The following is a 26918-nucleotide window of genomic DNA, read 5'->3' as shown; positions in this document are numbered from 1 at the left end:
GTTTACAAACATTTTACAAAGATAGAAAGAAATTGAATTCTTAAAGAATACTCATGTGGCTGGTGTGAACTGGATTTTGGCTGATGACCTAGCACGTGGTCACATCACCTTCCATCGAACAAAGTCTCGCCCATGTCCGACGCCTTACATGCTTAGTGACTCATGGAGGAGCTGAAGATACACAGGAACTTGTAGTATTCTTCGCAGAACTGGATAACCATCTTGCAGTGAACTCAAACCAAGGACCTTCCTTCTTCCAAGTTCTCGTAGAAAGCTGAAACTAACAAAAGTCTTAGCAATAGCCCAGGATACACACACGATGCTTTATAATTCGGATGTAGACACTTATCTTAGGACAACCCTAAATAAAATCGTAGCTAAATTTTCCGAGTGTCTGAATTGCTGTTTATACGGTCCTCGATGCCTTCTCTAATGTAAAGTCTTCCAGTGAAGCAAACGACGTCCAGTCTCTTCTGTAGCTGCAGTCAGAGTAGTGCTCAAATTTAGCGTCCAGAAGTACAAAACCCTCTATAAAATTTTCCTCTGGAATTACGATTAATTTCCTATCCTAAGACGTAGGTGCGCCCCTTAATTACATCTAATTGGTGGATTTGTTGCATTCCTGTGAAGATTGTCATTTTTATTGGCTGCTCCAGTTTCACGTCACTTGACTTTCCATTTATTGATCGATTGAGATCAGGCTGCTCGCCGGGTCACGTGGTACGCACACATGTGTTTGAAGGCCACATAACAGGAATTCCACCCTGCTTCCTCGTTCTCTTGGTAGGTCGGGAAAAACCGGTTCGCAAGTGGCTGGCTCGCACTAGCACGGAAATACAGAATCTCACCCTCTTGGCGATTAAATAATGTTCCAACACGCTGATGAAATAAATCATTTCCTTTTACTAAATTATTACCACTTTTGAAGGGGACAGTATCGACGTTGACCTCAACAACGTGTACGAAAACGGCGATGCATCGTCGCGTAATCATTTGAGGGTTAAGAATCAGGATGGAGGCTAACAAGCACATTAAACCTGTAACTTAAAAGAGGAGAAAATACAACAAGTGTTTTTGCTTCAAGCAATATATTGCAGATACTGTTTAAATTAATATTTTTTATTGCGAAGATTCCCAAATCCTTCTGTTCAATCCACATATGACCCGCTCATAAGTCTGAATGCGCATTTTCTGCCTGACTACAATCTGCCTTGCTGTTTTCAGTTTTCTCCTCAAGTCATCATTTTTGCTCACTGCACAGTCATACATCTCCCTAAGTTTCTTGGGACTTGGAAGGCAATAATTATGATCCTCATTACTCCCCTCAAAGTTTTCTGGAAAAGAAAAGCAACAAATGGGAAATAATTCAAATAAAACTCACATATTTTCAAAACATTATCAAGTACTCTGTAATTAATGACTATTTCAATTGAAATAAAACATTTACCTGGCTTATCTATGAGATTGGGAGAATCGCATTCAGTGATGCTGGCTGTTTCTTCGAACACTCGTTTCTTGGGAGGTTTTCTGCTGCTCTGCTTTCTTTGCAAATGGGGTGGGAACTTGAAAATTGTTGGTATTGCCTTGGGCAGCAAACGTCTCCTGTCATTAACTTCATACATATAGTGCTCTTCAAAATGTTCCGAACAAAGAGTACTTTGCTGCTTGGGATACCACTTGTCTCTCTTCATGTTAATCACCCACTGCTTAGTCAGTTTTTTGTTCTTTAGAGGGAACCTGCAATGAGAATTTTTGCAATTCAATGGCTAAAATTAAGAACAACTTTCAATATAAACCATGGCAGAGTATTATCCAGGAATTAGGTTAAGGCAGATGTTGAGGAAAGGAGGAGGGAAAGAAGATGGTAGTAGTTTTTCACATTGGTACCAACAATGTAAGAGAAGCAGACAGTTGGGTTGTGTGGGACCTGCTAAATGCAGCATGGATGAAGTTTAAGGAAGCAGAGATTGTTATCAGTTGCATGCTATGTCGGAAGGATACTCACTGAAAGGTGATTGGAGGTTTACATAAGAATATGTAGCAGGTATGTGAGAAACTGGGAGTGAGATTTCTAGATCCTACCTAATGGGTGGGTAAGAGATAGGGCTCTGCGCTCAGATGGTCTTCACTTGAACTGCAGTGGTATGTACAAGTTAGAAAGTTTGTTAAGAAGTGTTACAGGGAGGTACAATCAGGAAACAAAATGGACTAGGGAGCAGTGATAAGGGTACAGCGATCTGGAAGTCAAGCCGGAGTGATATAAAAATGCTAGTGTTGTATGGTAAAAGTATTGTAAAGAAAGAAATAGAATTTAATATGTACCAGATATTGTAACAGGAGTTGAATTTGCTGAGAAGTGATATAATGGATGCACAAATTTTCTCACAGAACTGGAGTGTTTATCGTGGAGATAGGATATGAATGGTAGAAGGGAGAGTATTCATTCTGGTGAAAAGGAATTTGTATGCTACAGAATGTTAAAGTTGACAAATATGAAATTCTGGGTATAAGGCTCATCCCTAAAGAAAATGGGAAACTTGATATTTTTGGAATGTGAAGATCTGGAAAGGGAGATGCAGAAGCTGATTCACAATTACTTGATAAGATAATTAGCTATGTCGAAAATGATAAGGAAAGGAATGTGATTGTAGCTGGTGATCTCAGTTTACCAAATGTCAATTGTGAGGGTAATGTGAATGACAGGAATTGTGACCAACAAATGGCAAATAAGTTAATGTGGGAAGGATAGTGGAATCAGAAAGTGATGGAACAATTAGAGGGAAGAATATTCTGGATGTGGTGCTGGTAAAACCACAGAAACTGAAGTAATAGATGGTATTAGTGATCATCAAGCTGTTTATGTCAAAGTTAAAATAAATGTGTTTGGAAATAAGTTTGTAAAAGTAGGACTATTAGGCAGTATCATATGGTTGATAAGACAGGCATGAGGAAGTTTATAAAAAAAAAGTAATTATGATCATCAGACAACAGTAAATAAAAATGTAAACAGAATCTGGGATGGGTTTAAAGCAATTGTTGAGGAATGTGACAACAGACATGTTTCTTTAAAGGAAGTAAGGAATGGTAAAGACCTGCTATATTATAGCAAAGAAATGAAGAGCGTAAGAAGGAGGTGCAGGTTGGAAAGAAACAGATTTAGAAATGGTTGTGGAAGTAAGGAGAAATTGAGGAACTAACTAAGAAATTACTGAATCTAGCAAAGACGTCAGCTAAGGATAACATGATGGCAAGCATAATTGGCAGTCATACAAATATTGGTGAAAAATGAAGTGGTATGTATAGGTACTTTAAGGCAGAAATAGATTCCAAGAAGGACATTCCAACAATCATTAATAAATAGGGGGAGTGTGTATGTGAGGATCTACAGAAGGCAGAAGTATTCAGTCAGCAGTATGTAAAGATTGTCGATAACAAGTATAATGTCCAGACAGAGGAGGTGACTAATAATAATGAAGTATTGAATTTTACCTACGATAACAAAGACTGACAATAAGGTACAAAATTTGAAAAATAGAAAACCACCCAGAATTGATAAGATTTCTGAGGATATACTGTGCCATTTCACTATTCCAGCAATCAACCTCAATCGAATTAAATGGACATGATTACTAGTAATGAAATTAGACACAATGAATAAATTACATATGATATCAAGGAATTGAGAGTAACACAAAATTGGAATGAATAAAATTGCAGTGGCAGTGACCAGGACAAAATAAGATATTTGAACTGTTAAGGATGACACTGTTTGAAAATACAAATGAAAGCCTAACTGAAGTACATGGACGTATTCTGAAGAAGAAGTAGTAAAATGCCATCAAATTCTTAGAAAGAGTGAAGGAAACGAGAACAAAAAGCTGTTTTTAGGACATATATAAGCCTACAGCATAAGAAGATGTTATAAGATTTAACAAATACATGTAAAGGACAAACGACATGCAATGGACCGAAGACTGGTGACAATACTTACTCTCCTTGATTTCAGTAGTGCATTTGACACTATAAACATCCAGGCTCTATTAAACAACATACAATCTTACTACTTCAATGAACTATTAATTTCTTTTCATCGTAACTCACAAATTGTGTGCAACGAATTATAACCCTTGATCAAACCTCTCACTGGCTAACCAGGGAGTAAGGCATGCTGCAGGGTAGTGTTATAGGCCCTTTGCTCTTTATTTTGTACATAAACGACATTTCATCTAATTTAAAGAATTGTAGCTACCATCTTTACTTACAAATATACTACCACTGTAAGACCTCTGATTTGCCTCATGCCATAACAGGCATCAATGCTGACCTTCAGCGACTGAATACTTACTCCTTGAAAAATTCCCTCCTTCTTAACCCCTCCAAGACACAAGCAATCATTATTGGCTCTCAAAAATTGTTGACCACACTACGATACGGAACTATTCCTCCAGTTGTACTGAATGGTAGAGTTATTCCATTCAGCCAACTGTGAGAAATCTTGGAGTGACAATGAACAAAACTTTAAATTGGTCTGAATATATTAAGAATGTGTGTAAAAAATATTGTCGATACTTCATTCGGTTAAAAGTAACAGTGATATTTTACCTTGTAAGGTGTGAGTCAAACTCATACAAACACTAGTGCTTCCCGTCCTCTACTACTGTGACATCATTCTAGTAGATGCAAGAAAAGAGCAGACTTCGAAACTTCAGCGAGCACTTAACTGTTGCCTTAGATTTATATACAGTCTGAGTTATGATACACATGTCACCCTATACGATCACACTATTTCATGGCTGAAACCTGACAAATGACGAATGTATCACATACTGATACAGATATACAAACTGCTCGCTGAGGACAGACCACTACACATTTCATCCCAGCTTAAGATTTTGTCCTCCTTTCACAGCAGTAATACCCGCTCTGGTTCCTCCCTTTCTATTCCTGTTCACCGATCCTCCATGTACAACAATTCCTTTGTTGTGATGGTTTCTAGACTTTGGAATTCCCTACTTAAATTTAAGACTGCTTGCCGAGACTACCTGCTGAATGCAGCTGACTAACTTGTATGACTGGATAATTGAATGAATGTGAGAATGTGAGTTAGACAAGTGTAATGTATTTTTGTGTAGGTTATTATTTACTAAATGTACTCAAACTCTGATTAATGATGTATCACTAGAGTGGTTAAGTGTAAGAGAGGGCCAAGAGTCCTAACTTCGCCACCTATAAATAAATAAATAAATAAATAAATAAATGAATGAATGAATGAATGAATGAATGAATAAATAAATAAATAACTAAATAAATAAATAAATAAATAAATAAATAAATAAATAAATAAATAAATAAATAAATATGTCATATAAACTGATTTGCAGCAGCCAGCAAGAAGGGCAATGATGGGCCGTGATTTCAAAAATAATTTTCACTATACCGCACTAGAGACGATAAACAACTATTAAAGCCATTCATTACTATAAAAAATGTAAATATATGCAGACATATTGGAGATCTAATTAGAAACACTGCTATTATACAAAGTTATATGAAGTGTAACCCCATTATATAATTCACGTTAGAAGGCTTTGAGACTGTTATAATGTCACACCTGATTTTTTTTTTTTTTTTACTAGGGGCTTTACGTCGCACCGACACAGATAGGTCTTATGGCGACGATGGGATAGGAAAGGCCTAGAAGTTGGAAGGAAGCGGCCGTGGCCTGAATTAAGGTACAGCCCCAGCATTTGCCTGGTGTGAAAATGGGAAACCACGGAAAACCATCTTCAGGGCTGCCGATAGTGGGATTCGAACCTACTATCTCCCAGATGCAAGCTCACAGCCGCGCGCCTCTACGCGCACGGCCAACTCGCCCGGTATACCTGATCTCACCATTGTATTCTGATTTGAGTTTTTGAAGGAAACCATGGCTCACTAAGAAGATTGGGAGTCGATTATCTGGATGATTCTGAACTGGACTGACATGGCTGAGATGATCCCTGCCCCATGATGACACCAATGAAATGAAATGTCGTATGGCTTTTTTTTTTTAATGCTGGGATATCCCAGAACGGGTTCGGCTTGCCAGGTGCAGGTCTTTCCAATTGAAGACCGTAGGCGACCTGCGCATCCTGATGAGGATGCAATGATGATGAAGACAACACATACACCCAGCCCCCGTGCCATTGGAATTAACCAATTAAGGTTAAAATTCCCGACCCGGCCGGGAATCGAACCCGGGATCCTCTGAACCAAAGGCCAGTACGCTGACCGTTCAGCGAATGAGTCGGACAACACCAATGATGCTGGCCAAGCAAAGTGACCAGAATCCAGAAGTGTAGAGAATGACCAAATGATAAATATCACTCCGGAAAGTAACGGAAAAAGATAATTTTTTCTAAAATCATGTGTATAGATAAACAATAACAAGATTAGGATGTTTGTAGCTAAATCCTACATAGATAGATACGTGTTTTGAGTCTTCAGAATGACTTAAATGACATTACATTCTCGCGAGTGATTATTTAATGACTATGATATAAGGGAATAGGTAGTCTTCACCAAATATCAGACAATCCCAAGTTAGGAAGTATAATAAAGTGTTAATAGTATTCTAATGAAAAAGAAGAATCCCTATTACCCATCTTATACTGTACCATATGTAAAATGTTAATAAGAGGGTTTTTTTTTTTTTTTTTTTGCTAGTTGCTTTACGTCGCACCGACACAGATAGGTCTTATGGCGACGATGGGACGGGAAAGGGCTAGGAGTGGGAAGGAAGCGGCCGTGGCTTTAATTAAGGTACAGCCCGAGCATTTGCCTGGTGTGAAAATGGGAAAAAACGGAAAACCATTTTCAGGGCTGCCGACAGTGGGGTTCGAACCCACTATCTCCCGAATACTGGATACCGGCCGCACTTAAGTGACTGCAGCTATTGAGCTCAGTAGGGATAATTTTAGGATCTTTCATATGCAATGCCAAGTGATATTACGACATGTAGGGATTATATGTTACTGTAATAAATTAAGATACGCATTAAATATGGATATAATGGCAGATTGAGCACATGTTAATGTTATTTGATAGGACATTGATCTGATACTGTGAGTAAATGGAAATTTAGATTATTTGAGCATCAGATAAGATATATATAGTTGAAATATATAATAGATTATGAAACGATATAAGGTAAAATGAGTTATGATGAAAACATAACAAGATTATATGTTGTGAATGAAGAATTTGTTGAATGAATATGTAATACTACGACGAGATATGAAATATAAATGATTTGTTTGAAAAGTAAGGAAAGGAATATTGACGCACAGCAGGATCATATATGTTTATTATACAGTAGCAGTGTATTGTCTGAGAATCCATATCCTAGATTGATTGTGTTGTGATCATACATACATACATATACTTATGGAATGCCATTGTAGGTCGAGATCATCAAAAAAGAATTCTTATAAGAATAATTGGCTATGCTCTTGGATATTTTAACTTAATATTACTATTTTAAAATCCAATTTTCCCCAAATAATGATGGCATAACAGAGATCAACATGAATAATTATTATATTGTGTGATAAATATAATTGAAAATAGATACTATATAATGTCTTCAAAAATGATTTTCCATGGCAGAATAATTAGAATAACTTGCACATTAGGTCATTTATTGATATACAGTATTTGGTCTTATTTGAGAATCTTATCATCCTGTTAGACATACCCAATGATTATTTACATTAAAATGAATTGATATAAATTATGATGATAATTTGAATAGAAGCAGATTTATGCTGTTGAGTGAGAAACTTGTCTTTTCCAGAAGCTTATTTTGAAATCATATGAAATAAAATATCAGTCCTGTGTTAACTAAACTTGTCCTAAGCAAAGGTAATGAAAACTAATGTAAAATAGGAAACATGTTGTGATTTTCGTGATTCTTGAACAACAAACGAGATGATAATGTACAGAATGATCCTTCAGATCGATACAACCAACAATTTCCCATGTCAAGATGCAATTTATATATATTTTAATGGATATTTTATTGGAAATAATTAATAATCCATTTCAATTGTGGTATATTGTAAAAATAGTAAAAGATAGGATAAGCAAGAAACCAACTAGCATAACTGATGCCAATTATATGAACACAGATGATTATTACATATGAGAAGAATGAATATTAATCAAATTTTAAACTTAATTCTCACATTTTATCTTTCTTGTCCACTTAATTCTTACTTTCTTGAATAAATGACATTAATTAAGGTCAATATGATGTGTTATTGATGTTTTCCATAGTAACAAAGATCAACTTAGATTTAAGCTGTAGAATTATCAATTTTCTTGCAATTTCATGATACATCAGATGGAGATGTCTATCAATTCTGAAGATGGATAGATTTTCATAGTGTAAGCATTGTTTGGATCTCAGGAAAACTTAAAAAATTTTTTTTTGCTAGGGGTTTTACGTCGCACCGACACAGATAGGTTTTATGGCGACGATAGGATAGGAAAGGCCTAGGAGTTGGAAGGAAGCGGCCGTGGCCTTAATTAAGGTACAGCCCCAGCATTTGCCTGGTGTGAAAATGGGAAACCACGGAAAACCATCTTCAGGGCTGCCGATAGTGGGATTCGAACCTACTATCTCCTGGATGCAAGCTCACAGCCGCGCGCCTCTACGCGCACAGCCAACTCGCCCGGTAAAAACTAAAAAATAAAATCTTTATGAACACAAAGGGGCATAGTAACATATTGTAATGGTTATAGCGTCCACCATGTCAACTTGCTATGGGCCGAGCTCGTCACTCATCGCCCCACACCCCTTACGCTCGACCGTGCCAATCGCGAGCTACATTTAAGAGCTGGGCCGGCCCTTCTCTCTTCTATCCGTGGTCGTGCCGCATGGGACGACAGAAATTACTCGACTATTAATCTGGAGTGTTCCATCTCGCGAGGTTCCTGGATCCATCGAGCATCCCGACGATTTTGAAAGAGCCAGCGCAGGTATATAAGAGAGGAACGACCTGCCTGCAGTCAGTGAGAATTAAACTGGGTTAGTGAGTGAGAGTTAGCGAGATTGAGTTCGCTGGTGTGAGTTAGCGAAGAGCGCAGTCAGTGATAGCCTGGGCTGAGTTGTCAGCCTCATGGAGTATCTGCCTATTGGAGCCGAGGACTCGTTCCTGTTTCCTTGACGTCGTGCGTGTGAATCTCTTGGGACCGGCTGCTGGAGAAGAACCTTGGGTGTTCTGGAGCAGCACGAAGGGAGCACTGGGTGACGACATGTGCAGACTGTGAACGGAGTTCGACGGATTGAGTGAACAGCGGATACTATCCTGACCTGCGAGACTGACATGTACGCTGTGGACCGAGACAGTGCTAACGAGTGTGACTGAGTGGCTGAGTGAGTGTATTGTAAATAATCGGGGACTCTGTGTGTGTGTGTGTGTGTGTGTGTGTGTGTGTGTGTGTGTGTGTGTGTGTGTGTGTGTGTGTGTGTGTGTGTGTGTGTGTGTGTGTGTGTGTGTGTGTGTGTGTGTGTGTGTGTGTGTCATTGTAGATGGAACATGAGAAACTAAGACAGAAAGCACGAACCGTGTAAGTGTGTAACCATATATGTGTGTAAATTGTAAGCTCAGTTATCGTCTGTATGTGTGTGTGTGTAAATCTGTAATTGTAGTGCTTAGTTAATAAATCTTAGAATAGAACGCTACCAGGTTCCGTACCCATTTATTCATTTATTTACCCCGCCAACATGTTACAACTGGTGTCAGAAGTGGGATAGACAAGCGTGATAAACTAGTGGATAAACTCTTACGTTAAAACTGGTGTCAGAATCGAGTACCTGGTAGCGAATTTTGTAGTCAACAGAAATTTCTACTAGCGAAATGAATTCCGAACAGCTCCAGATTTTTCTAAGCAAGTTTAGTGAACTTGAAAACAAAATCTTATCTACCTATGGCGAACTCGTTAGTGAACTGAGATCTGAACGGAGTTCTATCCCGGACCAGTTGGAAACAGACTTAAGTGATCGGAAGAGTGAGCTGTTAAAGTCAGGAGACGAAGTGCGCTCTCTCGAAACAGAGGTCGACAATGACGAAGTACGGGACGACAACGAACTGGATGAGAAGCGGTCCGAAGAGATGCTCACGTTTGTGGAGTCCGGAGTTCGAGGCCCAGCGGTGGAAGTGAGTGCCCTACGTGCGGAAACGATGGCTGTGGAGACGCAAATTAATCCTGCTAGCAGTGACAGCGGCTCCACCATCGTGAAGTTGGAAACCCTACGGGACGACAGGATTACGTCCAAGCGAACATGCCGGACCCAGTTCGAGACCGGATCGACGTCCAAGAAGAGTGCCGAATATCCGATCGCCGGACTACGTGTACAGAAGATAACAGTACAATGCAACCCCCAGCCAAGTTCAAACTACGAGGAGGTTGTGGGAGTGCTCGACGTGCGGTGCAGTGTCCAGCAACTGAGAGCCACCTACTGAGTCCAGCTGCAGGAGAAGACTCAGCGCATCGATATAACGCCGCGGGAATTCAACGCCGAAATCAAGCAACCAGGAGTCATGATTGTGGAAGAGTTATCCCGAGGTGACATCAAGCTCGAGGCGGCTGACGCCTGTGATAAACTACTTGGCGTTGAGATCCATCCGGGAAGGATGATCGGCAAGAAACAGAACAACGAAGAGGCTCTGACGATGGCCCATGAGACAGAGGCAGCGAATGCAATGGCACGGCTGGAGTGACCCCTACTAGGAGACGGAGCACCAATGGAAGACGAACCGATGACCAACGAACGAGGATGCCACCTAACTAGGACACTTGTTCCGGCATGAAGCTGCGTGCTGGTACGAAAATCAAATTCCGCACCCCGAAAGAAGAGGAAATCCAGCAGGGCTAAATCTGGGACGAGCAAACCAGTCCCGGGCATCACACCAGAGGACTACGAAGGCGCTCAAGCCCTGAAAGTAGATGCGGGTGTGGAGGAAAGGAAAACCACCGAAGTTCCGGCTACCATGCGAAGACTTGCTGATCGTTATCAACAGGAATGAGGACACCGTCGATCGAACCTAGCGGATCCCCCATGGGAAGGTGGTGGCCAACCGAACAAACCGTCTTGCAGAGTATCGTGGAACAGCTCAGGACGAGCAGCCTTACGGAGGGGGCAACGTAATGGTTATAGCGTCTGCCATGCCAACTTGCTACGGGCCGAACTCGTCACCCATCGCCCAACCCCCCTTACGCTCGACCGCGCCAATCGCAAGCAACACTTAAGCGCTAGGCCGGCCCTTCTCTCTTCTATCGGTGGTTGCCCCGCATGGGACGATGGAAATTACTCGACTATTAATCTGGAGTGTTCCATCTCGCGAGGTTCCTGGATCCATAGAGCACCCCGACGATTCTGGAAGGGCCAGCGCAGGTATATAAGAGAGGAACGACCTGCCTGCAGTCAGTGAGAATTAGACTGGCTTAGTGAGTGAGAGTTAGCGAGATTGAGTTCGCTGGTGTGAGTTAGCGAAGAGCGCAGTCAGTGATAGCCTGGGCAGAGGTGTCAGCCTCATGGAGTTTCTGCCTGTTGGAGCCGAGGATTCATTCCTGTTTCCTTGACTTCGTGCGTGTGAATCTCTTGGGACCGGCTGCTGGAGAAGAACCTTGGGTGTTCTGGAGTAGCGCGAAGGGAACACTGGGTGCCGACGTGTGAAGACTGCGGGGTTCGACGGATTGAGTGAACAGCGGATACTATCCCGACCTGCGAGACTGATGTGTAGGCTGTGGACCGTGACAGCGCTAACGAGTGTGACTGAGTGTAGTGTAAATAATCAGGGACTGTGTGTGTGTGTGTGTGTGTCATTGTAGATGGAACATGAGAAACTAAGAGAGAGAGCGCGAACCGTGTCAGTGTGTAACCATGTAACCGTGTACGTGTGTAATTAGAAAGCTTGGCTATCATCTGTGTGTGTGTAAATCTGTAATTGTAGTGCTTTGTTAATAAATCTTTAATAGGACACCACCAGGTTTTGTACTCATTTATTCATTTGTTTACCCCACCAACACATTACAATATGTACAAAAATAATTAACCCTGAGATCTAGTCAGATTTCTTTATGTCAGCTATCCTGGGTGCGGGAAGGGAGTAATACTAAAGACAATGGTTCGGGATATAGTACCATATCTGCAGTACTTGTTTGATTACTGCATGAAGAAGCTATACCAAATGAATGGAGAATTGCTACAGTAACCCCTGTGTAAAAAGGAAAGGGTGATAAACATAAAGCCAAAAACTACAGGTCAGTCAGTTTGACATGCGTTGCATGTAAGCTTTGTGAAAGCATTCTGATTATATTAGACATGTATGCAAAATGAATAACTGGTTCAATAGAAGGCAATTCATGTTTTGGAAAGGTTATTCCACTGAAGCTCAAGTTGTAGGATTCCAGCAAGATATAGCTGATAGCTTAGGTTCAGGAAGTCAAGTGGACTGTATTGCAATTGACCTCTCAAAGGCATTTGATAAGGTAGATCATGGCAGACTAGTGGCAAAAATGTGTGCAATTGGACTATACAAAAGAGTGACTGAATGGTGGGGGGGATATTTCTAGAAAATAGAACTCAGAGAATTAGAAGAGGTGAAGCATTATCCGATCTTGTAAAAATTAAGAGGAGAATTCCTCAAACAGTATCATTGGACCTTTATTTTTGTCATATATATAAACTAGCAAATAACTGTGCTTCACTATGGTAAACTGAAAATCATTAGTCAAAGTTGTATATTTTGGAGAGTCCACTGTTGATTGAGCCTGTAAAATACCCCTTCAATTCGTATGCCAAATGGTTTTGTGGGAATGATTATTTTGTAATCTAACACTCATTTTGAAACCCGTACAGAAGAAATGGAATGTTTTAAATCCTATCTTATTTAATATCTTGGATGTAAAAACGACCAACCTGTGAAATTATGATTTTGTATGTCAAACAGTAATGAAGGAATGAATGCATTTTTAAAGGGTGAATGTTTCTAAATACTTAATAACATGTAGGATGTAGATATCCAAGCTTCATGTAAAATTTTAAGTTTGTGCCTGGAACAGTTTTGGAAGAATGGATATTTTGTTTTTGAGAATCAACCACTATCTAAATGCCTTAGGGGAGAAATATTTTGAAGTATACAATATTTTACCCTAGGACATTAAAAGAACTTTCTCATAAAATTACAACTTCGTATGTCAAACGGCTCTGGAGGGATGAATCATTTTCTTTCTAGAGCTAACCCTATTTTAACACTTTAGGAGTGGAATGATTAAAACTATTTTCTATTTCACGTCTAGGATTTAAAATATATACCACTATTTGGAATTTTGTCTTTGTACATTAAACCGATTTGGAGGAAATAATGAACATATTTATTTCTGGATCTTAACCAATATTTAAACCGTTGAGGGGTTAAATTTTTTCAAATCTTCCATTATTTAACACCTAGGATATCATTTGAAATTTGTAATTCAAATGGCTTCATATAAATGCATCTCTTCGTTATCATTCTTCACCCCTCCAGTCAAAACCTTTTAGGGGTGTATTGTATTGTTATTGTTTATTTAAAATCTAAGATAGAATTTTATATTTATAGAGGGCAGCACAGATCCTGATTAAAATCAAGGTGAAATCTCCACTATTACTTAGGCCTAGTATATGTATTAAGCTTGTGGAATTTGATTAGTAATTTGAGAGGTATAAATCTTAAAATATTAAACATTCAACATGCGTACCATAAATGGTATATAGTCTCGAAAAATGTTCCACCAGTCATGTACTAAGTTTAAGATTATTTCAGTTAAACCCCTGAGTTTTACAAATAAATATTGTTTTGTAATAGAGAAGAGAAATCGGAAATTTGGTCCAGTACCCTGGCTGTTGTGAAAACTTAGTTTTAGAACTTCAACTTCTACATGGTCCCAATCCTTATATACATGAAATATTTTGAATTATAACATATTTGACAGCTATCCAATGTTCTTGTAAAATTATAAAATCGTACATCAAATGGTTTGGAGAGATGAATATTTTTTTTTATAAGTCTTCACGCCTAGCCAAAATCCTTTAGGATTGTATTGAAGACATGTTATTATTTAAAATCTAAAACATATAGGAGCAACCCACTTAAAACCTACCGAGCTAGATAGCTGCAGTCGCTTAAGTGCAGCCAGTATCCAGTATTTAGGAGATAGTGGGTTCGAACAGCAGCCCTGAAAATGGTTTTCTGCAGTTTCCTATTTTCACACCTGGCAAATGCTGGGGCTGTACCTTAATTAAGGCCACGGGTGCTTCCTTCCCACTCCTAGCCCTTTTCTGTCCCATCGTCGCCATAAGCTGGTGTGGACAATTAAGATAGTTTCAGAGATTTAAACAGACATCATGATGCGTCTCAAGCACACATCAACGCTGTTGCTAATATGAGCTAATATGTATGTTTGTAGTACTTGTTATATATACAATACCAAATTTTCAGCAAGTATGATCACTCTGAATATAGCAAAAAAGGAAAACGAGTAGAACTTCAAAAGAGTTTAGTCTGTGTTTTGAGGTTACACTCTGCTTTTCGTCATCCAGTCTGGTTTAGCGTGAGTGAAATGCCTCGTAGCAGAGGACGTAGCAGCCAACATTACATTAATTGCACTTTTTCCTGGCAGCTTTACCACACTGAGCGTGCCGCACTTGTTTCTCTCTTGTTTCAAGGTAGTGGGATACCCCATCAAAACGCACTTCTGGCAACACGCGTGAAGATACTTTCATACTCGGTCTTCCTGTGTTAGGACGCATAGTGGCACAAGATCGGATATATGCCCTAACAATGTACCGTGTGAAGATGAGAACGTCTAAATTTTCCTCTTTGCCCTTTGGGGTCAAATGGTAAAGTTGCCATGCATTGTTCATGGAGATGTTCAGAAGGAATGCAATTAGAGGCCAATACCATTTCTTGTTTTTGATGCTGATGCGGTAAAAAGATACATTTTGATCCAATCTATCGACTCCCAGCACGTGCATATTATAAAAATTATACATGCTGGCTGAATTACTGTTATGTATTTCTTTTCAGCATTACCATTGTACCATTTTCACTTATTTTTGTACACACTAGTTCAGTACCAGCCCGGAGTTGATCATGAGAGACACTGCATCTCCACATGACGCATCATCATCGCTATCCCCGTCACTATGGAAAGCATTTTCAGGTGGTTCTATGTATATATTAGCATCTAGGATGTCTTGTGATTCCTCGAGAATGTTTACGATCTGTTCAACAATCAACCTGAGAAGAATAAATGAAAATTTCATATCAGTATTGAGACAATCCCATTCGCACCCACTGTCGACATATGTCGACGTGGAATTTGTGTGTCTTGCTAGACAATAGTAATTATAAATCAGCCATAAATAAATTCAAAATCTCTTCAAGGCATGTTTCGTTATTACATTTACCACAACAGTCCGATCCTTTTTTTTTAACTGTACCAACATTATAAGAAAATATTACTCACCGGGACAGAAGCGTCATCCTCTTGACTGTATATGGAATGATATTTTGCATGCAGCCACGCGATAAGGCACGAAACCGAATGTTTCTTGTTTTCGTGCTGTGCAGTATCAAACAATGAACTGTAAACAATGCACCTCAAAAATATTCTTCCAGTTTAGCGATACAAGATTGACAACATTCAGATATTAACATCAACAAATGTCGACAGTGGGCACATATGAGTTAATAGATACTGTGTCTTTTCTTTCAAAGCAGGATTACCTTTCAATGGTCATTGAGAAACTGAAGAAGCTGATAACAGAGGTAATTACAGGACACCACTTAGAAACATCTACAGTTTTCTCAGAACTTTTCTCTGACATACAAAATTATATTGAAGCCATAGCTACTTTTATGACCAGCGAAATTAAAGGCGAGGTTAAGAAAGCATACTTTATTTCCGTTATTTTGGATGAACGTACAGACATTTCCAATAGTGCACAACTCTCGACTGTATTTAGATATGAGAATCCCGAAGCAAAATTCAAGAGAGATTTTTGAGATTCAGTGATGTAAACGGTGAGCGTCCTGTTCTGTCTCTCTCTAAACATCTCTTTGAAGTGTTACAAGAATTTCAGTGTGGTGAAAAGTTAGTAGCAGAGACATTTAACTGTGCAGCAGTGAAGGCAGGACAGCACAGTGGGTTGCAGAAGTTAGTCAGGGATAAATATGACCAGACTATGTTTGTTCACTGCTATGGCCATAGGCTCAACTTGGTGTTATAGCAATCTGTTAACCACATCACAGAATGCAAAGTATTTTTTCGGACCTTGTCCAGGTTAGCAGGGTTTTTTCTTTCACAATTTCTAAAAGGGCCACTGCCCTTGATAAAGTAATACAAAGATGATTGATTACCAACAGTAGTGCCTACCTGTTGGATATATGCTGGTAGGCTGGTTGAAGTTGTGTCCTCTGTCCATACAGATCTCCTTGAATTATTCAAAGAAATGAAAAATAACACAGACGAATTGGATGGCAGAATGAAAATTCAAGCTAAGGGTTACCATGTTACCCTGCAAGACTTTGATTTATATTTCCTATAAAATTTATTTGCTAAAGTGCTCCCTCCATCTGATGGTCTGTATCAGATCCTTCAGAAGAAAATATGCGATACTGCTTTCTACCCCAGAGAGATCCAGCAGTTTCAAGTGTTTTTGCAGACAACCAGAAAATATTTTGAAACTATGTGGCCAAATTTGCAAGACAATGAACAGAGACAAGATTACCCTCAAAAGTGCCAGAGAATTGATTTTATACGAATGAGGAAAGCATCGTACTTCTGATTGTATTTGGAAATAACTGACATCATGTTTGTGCAACTGCCAGATAGATTTTCTGATATTAAGAAGCTGGAGTACCCTCAGTTAATTATTATTACTTATTATTTAGCATATGGCATACAAATACATTATTACAAATGAACAACAATAACCAATGAACGAAACTACAAACAAATATCTAGATCTTGTATGTAGTCAATACATTTTGGGGTTGCCATCAAGAAGTCTTCATATGGCCCTCCATATGCTCTGATGCTGCTGAGGAGAGCACTCGCCATTTAAAAAGTGAATCCCCACATCTTCCATGTCCCGTCCTGAGTCGGTTGAGCATTGACCATACCTTGCGAGGTTGATCAAACCCTGGAACTGTCTTATCGATGCATGGCATTTTCAGGCATGTAGCTGCATCCATTCTTCCCTCCAGGAATCGGTGATGTTGAACCCAATGTGATTGATCTCGGCTGCAAGAGGTGGATGTCTCGAACGAAGTCGTTTGATTTTGATGTCTGAGATATCAGAGTGTACCGGTAGTCCAGGGTTGCTAGGACCTTGTTGTATTCTCTGATCAAAGCTACTTTCCTTCGCAGGTTAGGGGGTGGTATGTAACTTAGGACAGGCAGCCAGATGGTGGGAGTAGACCTGATTGTTACTGTAATAATGCGCATAGTATTATTTAGTTGGACATCAACTTTGTTAGTATGGGCGCTGTTCAACCATACTGGTGTGCAGTACTCCACCGCAGAATATACCGAGCTCAACGCAGACGTCAGCAGAGTTGTGGCAAAGAATTCCTGAACAATGCCTATCAGTTGTTAGTGATGATCTATGGACGAAATTTTGACTGATCAAAACTTAAAAGTGAACTGCCTGTCCTCTACATGAATCCAAATCTTGTGAAAAATAGTGCATATGACCTCTACTAATATTTGCACACTAATGGTCTTAAAAAAAGCAAATGCAAAAGCAACAAAACTGATTGACCTCATCCTCACTATCCCGACATCTAGTGCTTCCGCTGAAAGAAACTTCTCATCCTTAAAAAGGACATTTTTGATGCCACATCATACCGTCATATCAATCTGAAGTACAAATAGAAAATACTGAGGTAAGGCTTAAAGATCTGTTAGAAATTTAGGTTTATGAGTGCATGAATAGGCTGGGATACGTTTTGCATGATGTGAACTATTTTTAATTAGCACATGATCGAGGCTGCTAGTTTCTATTATATTGATACTCACTAGTGTTGAATATATTATGTACCATTTCATTATTTTCAAGTCTATCACTTATATGAAATGTCATCTACACACTCATAAAAATTCTACAGTGCGAGTGACAATATATTCTAAAGAAGGAATGTGGTATAACACTTTTCAAAACATCATGCTTCACCACTGCAGCAACTGCAAAAGGACGACCTTGACAGGTATGATCATAAACAGTTTTAATTACTGTGTTGATGCGGTTATAGTTCCTTACGGGGATCACTGTAAGTACATAGGTGTTAATATAAGGAATGATCTTCATTTGGGTAAACATAAAAATGGGATTGTGAATAAAGGGTACAGATCTCTGCACATGGTTATGAGGGTATTTAGGGGTCATAGCAAAGATGTAAATAAAAGGGTTTATAAGTCTCATGCAAGGCCCCAATTAGAGTATGGCTCCAGTGTATGGGAACCACACCAGGATTACTTCATACGAAAACTAGAAAGAACCAAAGGAAAGTAGCACGATTTGTTCTGGATGACTTCCGACAAAGGAGTAGTGTTACGAAACTTCGGGCTGGGAAGACTTGGGAATAAGGAGACGAGATGCTCGACTAGAGGGTATGTCATAGGATATAAACTTCACGATTTTGATCCGTATTGAATCGTGATCACAATAATAACTTAATATATGTTGTAATGGTTCACATTTTCAATACTATCATATATTATGTAATGTTTACATTACACATGAGATAAGTTTAGTTATTAATGTAGATAGTATGTTTTGAGCTGTAAGTGGAGAGATGGTGTGGGAGGACATTAGTAGGCAAATACATTTGGGTGGTGTTTCCAAAAGTAGGAAAGATCATAGTATGAAGTTAAGTTGGAATTCAAGAGGACAAATTGCGGCAAATATTCGTTTACAGAAAGAGGGGTTAGGGACTGGAATAAGCGAGATGTTCAATAAATTTCCAAACTCTTTGCAATTATTTACGAAAAGGTTCAGTGAACAACAGATAGGGAATGTGCTACCTGGGCGACTGCCCTAAATGTAGATCAGAGGTGACTGAATGATAGATTGACAGTTTTCTTATAACAGCAAATAAATGAATTTACCTGAAATAAGATACACCGTTCGTTTTGTTGCTTTTGTTCCCACAGAAGCACGCAGAACAGATTGTCGGCATATTCACGCTTCAATAAATAATTAATTCTATCAACGATCAACAGCTGTTGTCAGTTAGTGCATTTATATCATGGCGACCGTAATGCTGCTTGCCTCCGCCCGCAGCGCTAATCGAGTTACTCTAGTCGGTATGAATAATATTTTATTATTATTATTAGAAAAGCGCACGAATGTGCATTACAAAGATCACTGACCGTTTTAGTCTTTGCTATAGTTTTAGCTAATTTTAGCTAATTCGTTTTCTACACTGTAGGACAGATATCTTATACGGTGGTCTTCCCAGAGCTGCAACTGGGTCTGACAACATTACCTCTCGATTATTATTTGTTAGACCGCTCCCTTTCGCGAAGATTAGATCGATGGTGCTTTTCCCTTTATGATATATGTGAGTAAACTCTTCTTTGTTTTTGAGTAATGTGTATAGATCAAGGGTAAGTCCAGTCTTATAATTTGATTTGTCGATTCGACATTTGAGATCGCCCATAAAAATCACATTTCGGTCACTTTTCGCTGCTATCACGGCCTTCAACTATTTGCTCTACTGCGTGCACTTGTCTATTGTTATTTTGTCCATCCTGATGACAAGCATATTTTCATCTAAACTGCAATAAGTGAATTGTAACCAGGATATATTCATACAAAAGAAAAACACCGCAATGGTTATAAATATGCCAAGAAACCCAATTCTGTTCACTACCAAAAATCAGATTTGGCTTCGAAGTGGCGAGTTTGTTGTTATGAAATGATGATATTTAATTGCTTTATATGGTGCGCATTTTGGCATAACGTATGTCAATAGTCGTTGCCTACGCTATAATAGAAGGCCTGGACAAGCCGATACATCTCTGGGCGAACGAAGAAGTTCAGGCAATGGCCGCTTGGATCGCGTTTATGTTCTGTAGTTCTCATATTCTGTCTATATCCTTCCTTATATTGAAGATTCATACATTAACGCGAAATAATACATTTTTATTATCATTGTGTCCGGTGTGAATGAGATATAAATATATAAAATAACTTAGAACACACTACACTTCATAGAGTTCTTTCATTTTGCACTTGTTTATCACAGAGGAGTAAAGAATAGGGAAATAGGCCTAATTAGAAGTATCAATCAATCAATCAATCAATACTGATCTGCATTTAGGGCAGTCGCCCAGGTGGCAGATTCCCTATCTGTTTTCCTAGCCTTTTCCTAAATGATTTAAAAGAAATTGGAAATTTATTAAACGTCTCCCTTGGTAAGTTATTCCAATCCCTAACTCCCCTTCCTATAAATGAATATTTGCCCCAGTTTGTCCTCTTGAATTCCAACTTTATCTTCATATTGTGATTTTTCCTACTTTTATAAACGCCACTCAAACTTATTCGTCTACTAATGTCATTCCACGCTATCTCTCCGCTGACAGCTCGGAACATACCACTTAGTCGAGCAGCTCTTCTTCTTTCTCTCAGTTCTTCCCAACCCAAACTTTGCAACATTTTTGTAACGCTACTCTTTTGTCCGAAATCGCCCAGAACAAATCGAGCTGCTTTTCTTTGGATTTTTTTCCTACTCTTGAATCAGGTAATCCTGATGAGGGTCCCATACACTGGAACCGTACTCTAGTTGAATTTTCCCTATTTCTATAATTTCAACACTTGTCTGCTCAGAGGCTTGCTCTTGAATTTGTTTAATAAATCATAGTCATTAGTCACTTTCTTTGCATTATTATCAAGAACAGGCCTGAAAAATGTTGTAAGTATAACGTATGTGATGTGAGCATGATCACAGTCGTGGCACTGAAACGTCTCTTTAAACTTTGGAGCGGTAAGGAATTTCAGCTTTCGGGCAAGTTTACATTTTCCGAGATATCCTAACGCCCGCGTTGTATATATTTATACATTTTTAAGAAGAAGAATTTGCATCGGCACTTTGTCGGGGAGGCAGAATTCCCCTCACAATACGTACACCGTAATCTGATTCGAAAAAATGCAAGCTACGGTACATATTCTGGAGTTATCATTAGGAGCCGGAAGAGAGACTTTTCTGCTGCCCTGTCCAAAAATAGCAAGCCTGCATTTCTCCCGTAAACTCGGATCTTTAGGAAAAAGATGAAAATTTATATTTGTGTATATTTCTTTGCTGTGTCAGATGTGCAGTTAGGCACGCAACAATAAACCATCTTAATAATGTTAATAAAAATAATGTTATTGGCTTTACGTTCCACTAACTACTTTTTCGGTTTTCGGAGATGCCGAGGTGCCGGGATTTTGTCCCGCAGGAGTTCTTTTACGTGCCAGTAAATCTACCGACACGAGGCTGACGTATTTGAAGACCTTCAAATACCACCGGACTGAGCCAGGATCGAACCTGCCACGTTGGGGTCGGAAGGCCAGCGCCTCAACCGTCTGAGCCACTCAGCCCGGCAATAAACCATCTTAACCTACAGAATGGAAAGAGAAACTTGACGGTAATTGGCCCCAGGGGCTCTGAAATTTTGAGCGTGGGTTGGCAACCATGGGGCCTTTAGCTGAGTCCTGGATTTTCTTCCACTTACTTTGCCAGGCTCCTCACTTTCATCTATCCTATCTGACCTTCCTTGGTCAACTCTAGTTCTTTGCCGACCCCGACGCTATTATGTTTCCGAGGGCTAGGGAGTCTTTTATTTTCACGCCCTTCCTGGCCCTTGTCTTCCTTTGGCCGATATTTTCATTTTTCGAAGTGTTGGACCCCTTCCAGTTTTTCTCTCTCATTAGTGTTATATAGAGGATGGTTGCCTAGTTGTACTTCCTCTTAAAACAATAATCACCACCACAAATCGTGAGACCAAATAAATAAAAAAAACTACAAAACTCTTCACATTTCATGTTAGATAAGGCCTTACCTTATAAAATAAAGTTTAATATATAATTTCTTCTCATAAAACATGTTGCAGTAACACACGTCATCATATAATCCACACCAAACAACAGAACATAAACACGAACCTAGCGGTGGAAAAGAGAAAACTATTACCCCGCTTTTAATGCAAGAAATTGGCTTTCTGTCCAGGCCTTCTAGTATCTAGTAGGCTTTGCTATAGTACAGTTTAATTCCATTAATAGGGTTATGTCTCCAAGTTTTTCTTCATTACAGAATTTTCATTTCTTTCACTGGACACTGTCAACGCCTGCTGGCATTACCTCTCCATTATTACTTGTTAGACCACTCCCTTTCGCGAAGATTAGATCAATGGTGCTTTTCTCTTTATGATATATGTAAGTCTTCTTTGTTTTTGAGTAATGTGTATAGATCAACGACATTAAAAATATAGATTGCTAATTGATGTCCATCTTTGAATCTACTTGAACCACTGGCAGCCATGACACTTGCAGGCAAAACATATGCTTATTTCCTCTGAATCTGCCATAGAAAGGATCTGCAGAAGTTGTTGTGTGTTGGAGTACGGTCTTTGAGAAGGTGTGCAAGGTTAAACTAAATAAATAAATAAATAGATGTCGGCTATGAATTCAGTAGAATGAAGTCAGGCGAGGTTTGACCAAGAGAGTTCCGGTAGAAATATTAAAGTGGTAAAGCTGGTAGGATATCGTATGTGAAAGGAATGCTACACTCAACCAGGGGTCAGGTGTTCTCAACTGTAGAATCTGGGGTTACCCCATTTAGTGGCCCCTTACGACAGGCAGAAGATGCCGTAGAGATTGTAACGGTTCAAATCCTGTTACAAGATGATATTATTATTATTATTATTATTATGTCCGTATTATTATTATATTATCTGTGAGATTACTATTATTTTGTTATAATTATTATTTAATTCCATTATACAATGCTTGTCGCTTGCGTATTTGTAATTGAGTGTATGCATATATACGTATATGTAGATTAACATTAAATACCTGTACAGTGAGAGTTTCGATGTATCAGATGTGGATGTGACATTGTTATATTGCTATACTACTGGCGATTCTGCCAAGTCATTGCTACGTCATGGCTACGTCATCGTGAGCTTTTAGCAATTCGCTCAGAGACTCAGCCGCCCCAGGGGATTTCACCATTACATGCAACAGTTTGAGGCGTTGTGGGAGTATGTCATTGTTATTTCTGGAGATTACGTAGCTGTGTCAACCAACGTCTATAAAAGGTGGCTGCATATTGTAGCGTCAGTCATTAGTTAAACGGAAGCTGAACAGTGAAGAAGTCTACGAGATGAAGAGGCCTCAGTCGGTCAGTCAACGAGTGTGAACGAGAGATGGAGAAGACTCAGTGAGCCATTAATCATTGGTCATTGAGAGAGTGAGGCCAAAGTTAGTAGGTCACTTAGTTGAAGACACGGACGCAAGGGCTTACCATGGAGTCAGAGAGGGCAACCCTGTACCTGCCATGAGGTGATACCATATTGACTTACAAAGAAGTCAGATGATATGGAGAAGAAGCAGTCAAAAGGATGTATCACTAAGTTAGGCGTGACACATCTACAGTAAATACCAGATCAAAGGATTACGTCGTAATTACACTCAAAGTGTAGAAGGTACAGTCAAGTGAATCAGTGAGGGAAATATTTCGTATAAATTGTTAAATGTCCGGTCAAGAAGAATTCAAATTCATGCCTAGTTTCTTTCAGTTGCAATGTCATAATTTCATATTCTCATCTGTTTTATCGCAACAAGACTCACTATTTTTTATATATTATTCAAAGAATATATTTTATTCTATCAAACGAATTCATAGTTTTATTTCAGTGACAGCAAAATATCTTAACCTCAAAATGAATGGGGAAACCAAAAACGCCAATCTCCTTTTCCCAGAACTTATATGGTATGTTGTCAAACGTAAGCTTATTACCCCACACCCTAGAGATAGTCAAGATTCTCATTCTATTATTGCTGCACTGAGTGGTAGCTGGCGCCCTTCAAATAACGTATGTGTAAGTAAGCAGGTAAGAAGTAAGTGTGAGTCCAGGGTTCGACGATTGTGTATTTTATTTAATGAATGTTAATTTTCATAATTTTCATTTTAAATGCAGATATTCAGATTTTTCAATATAAATTCAGATTAATATGTTTCAAAAGTTAGTCAGCGAGTCACGAATATAGTTCTCAAGATATTCTATACTGCAACCAACGGACGTATGTGCTGCATGTCGCACAGCAGTTCTTAGAAAGTAGCAAAAATCATAAAACATATCAAACCAGACAAAGAAGCAAAATTAAAAAATAATACCAAAATGACACCGAAGGTATGAAATGAAAAGGCAGTGGTATCTTTCTCTACGCGTGTGAATTCCTCAATGAACTGCTGTACGTATAACATGTCTTTCTGTAGTGAATGACTTGATTGTTAGTGCACGACGCCAAATTATCCATTCTTCTACATACGTAATTCTCGTTTTAACCAAGCAAATGCTCACCATATTCACTGCGCTTATTTCATTATAACTTCAATGCAACATTAAGCATGTTTGAAAATGTCGTGTTTATTCTTAAATATATCTTTAAATTGCAATAACGTATAATCTCATCAATTCATTGAACTGATAAGGGCTAACTGTCAAGACCAAGAAGTGGCAGCTGCGATGACAGTTGCAGGCAAAAGTTAGTTCGCTGTGCTTCAACCAGGAGCACTGTAACGAGTATGTTTAGCGGTCTATATCTTTCATGTCGTTGGTATAGATCAAGGATAAGTCCAGTCTTATAATTTGATTCGTCGATTCGACATTTGAGATCGCCCCTAAGAAACACATTTCGGTCACTTTTCGCTGCTATCATGGCCTTCAACTATTTGCTCTACTGCATGCACTTGTCTATTGTTATTTTGTCCAGCCTGAAGAGAGTAATGTGGATACACTTTGGGCTAAATTTAAAGGAATCATTTGGGAAGGAGAGAAGAGATTTGTATCTGTTAAGAAGGGTAAAATGACCTCAGACCCTGTTTATTATACAAGGAAAATAAGGAAATTAAAAAGAAAATGTAGAATAGTAAACAGGAAAATCAAAGAGAGTGGGGAGAATAGAGACACTAGGAAACAGCTAATGAGGGAACTGAATAGAGTGAAAAAGGAATGGCATACTTCAAAAGGGTAATGGCCACAAAGGTAAATGGAAAAGACTGTTTTCATATATTAGGAATCAAAAAGGAAAAGGAATCCAAATTCCTACAATGGTGGGAGAGGGGGGTGAACACTATTTAAGAGATACTGAGACAGCAAATCTATTTAGTATGGAATTCAGAGATTCAGTAGAAGATTGTCAGGAGTAGGAAACCGTAACAGAAGATAGAGAGGGATTGACACACAGGGAAACAAGAAGCTTCTCATTCACAAATGATGATATTTTCAGAGAAATCCAACTGCTTCAGCAAGGAAAAGCAGCAGGAAGTGATCAAATTGCTGGGGAGGTATTAAAGACAATGGGGTGGTACATAGTGCCTTATTTAAAATTTCTCTTTGACTATGTCATAAATAATAGTGTAATACCAAAGGAATGGAAGGAATCTATAATAATACCAATTTATAAAGGAAAAGGGGAAAAAAGGAAACCAGAGAACTACAGACCAATCAGCCTGACCAGTTTTGTTTGTAAGATACTGGAGAGTTTAATATCAAAGTACATCAAAGTACATGTGATGATAAAAATTGGTTTATGAGGAGCCAGTATGGATTTAGAAAGAAATTTTCTTGTGAGGCACAACTGGTGGGATTTCAGTAGGACATATACAATCAGTTGGATTCAGGAGGCCAGTTAGATTGCATAGCCATAGATCTTTCCAAAGCCTTTGATAGAGTGGAACATGGAATATTATTAAAGAAATTGGAGGGAATAGGATTGGACGTAAGGGTTATACATTGGATAAGAACATTTCTAAATTCAAGGGTTCAGAAAGTCAAAAGTAGGAAATAATATCTCACAGGAAGAGAAAGTTTGGAAGGCAATTGCACAGGGTAGTATAATCGGTCCATTACTTTTCTTAATATACGCAAATGATTTAGGGAACAATATAACATAAAAAATAAGATTGTTTGCAGATGACATAATTGTTTATAGGGAAATAAATAACATTGAGGATTGTTCAGAATTACAAAGGGACCTTGAGAGTATCCAACAATGGGTTGAAGAAAATAATATGAAGGTTAATGGAGGCAAATCAACTGTTACAACATTTTCAAACAGGAGCTTTAAAACTGAATTTGAATATACTTTGGATGAGGTAGTTATCCCAAAAGATGACAACTGCAAATACTTAGGTGTGAGATTTGAAAGTAATTTGCACTGGAAGGGTCATGTTGATGACATTGTTGGGAAAGCATACAGATCGTTACATGTCATAATGAGGCTACTTAAAGGATGCAACAAAGAATTAAAAGAAAAAAGTTACTTAATTATGGTTCGTCCATTATTGGAATATGCAAACAGTGTTTGGGATCCTCACCATGAGTACCTAATAAAAGAAATAGATAGTGTACAGAGGAAAGCAGCAAGATTTGTAACAGGGGTTTGAGGAGAAAAAGTAGTGTATCAGAAATGTCAGAGGAATTTGGGTGGGAAACTTTAAGTAAGAGAAGGGAGAAAACTAGACTTATAGGATTATATAGAGCCTATACAGGAGAAGAAGCATGGGGAGAAATCTGTGAGAGGCTTCAGTTGGAAAATAATTTTATCGGCAGGACTG

General features: G+C 38.8%; 1 protein-coding gene across 2 annotated transcripts; it reads right to left on the bottom strand.

Annotated features, from left to right (window-relative positions):
• Positions 1-1081: 1081 nt before the first annotated feature.
• Positions 1082-19556, bottom strand: LOC136875053 (THAP domain-containing protein 1 A). 2 transcript variants are annotated; one of them, XM_067148776.2, is made up of 3 exons: positions 19201-19556; positions 1448-1737; positions 1082-1334 (listed from the first exon to the last, which is right to left on the bottom strand). In XM_067148776.2, the coding sequence occupies exons 1-3, from the start codon at positions 19269-19271 to the stop codon at positions 1120-1122; spliced, it is 576 nt and encodes a 191-aa protein (XP_067004877.2). In that variant the 5' UTR covers positions 19272-19556; the 3' UTR covers positions 1082-1119. The 2 variants fall into 2 exon arrangements, with proteins under 2 accessions (XP_067004877.2, XP_067004878.2); XM_067148777.2 differs by lacking the exon at positions 19201-19556 and adding an exon at positions 15556-15643.
• Between the last annotated feature and the right edge of the window lie 7362 nt (positions 19557-26918).

Source organism: Anabrus simplex, chromosome 5 (assembly GCF_040414725.1).
Source record: "Anabrus simplex isolate iqAnaSimp1 chromosome 5, ASM4041472v1, whole genome shotgun sequence".
In the NCBI taxonomy this organism is placed as follows: domain Eukaryota; kingdom Metazoa; phylum Arthropoda; class Insecta; order Orthoptera; family Tettigoniidae; genus Anabrus; species Anabrus simplex.
This window is presented reverse-complemented; position numbering and strand designations above follow the sequence as displayed.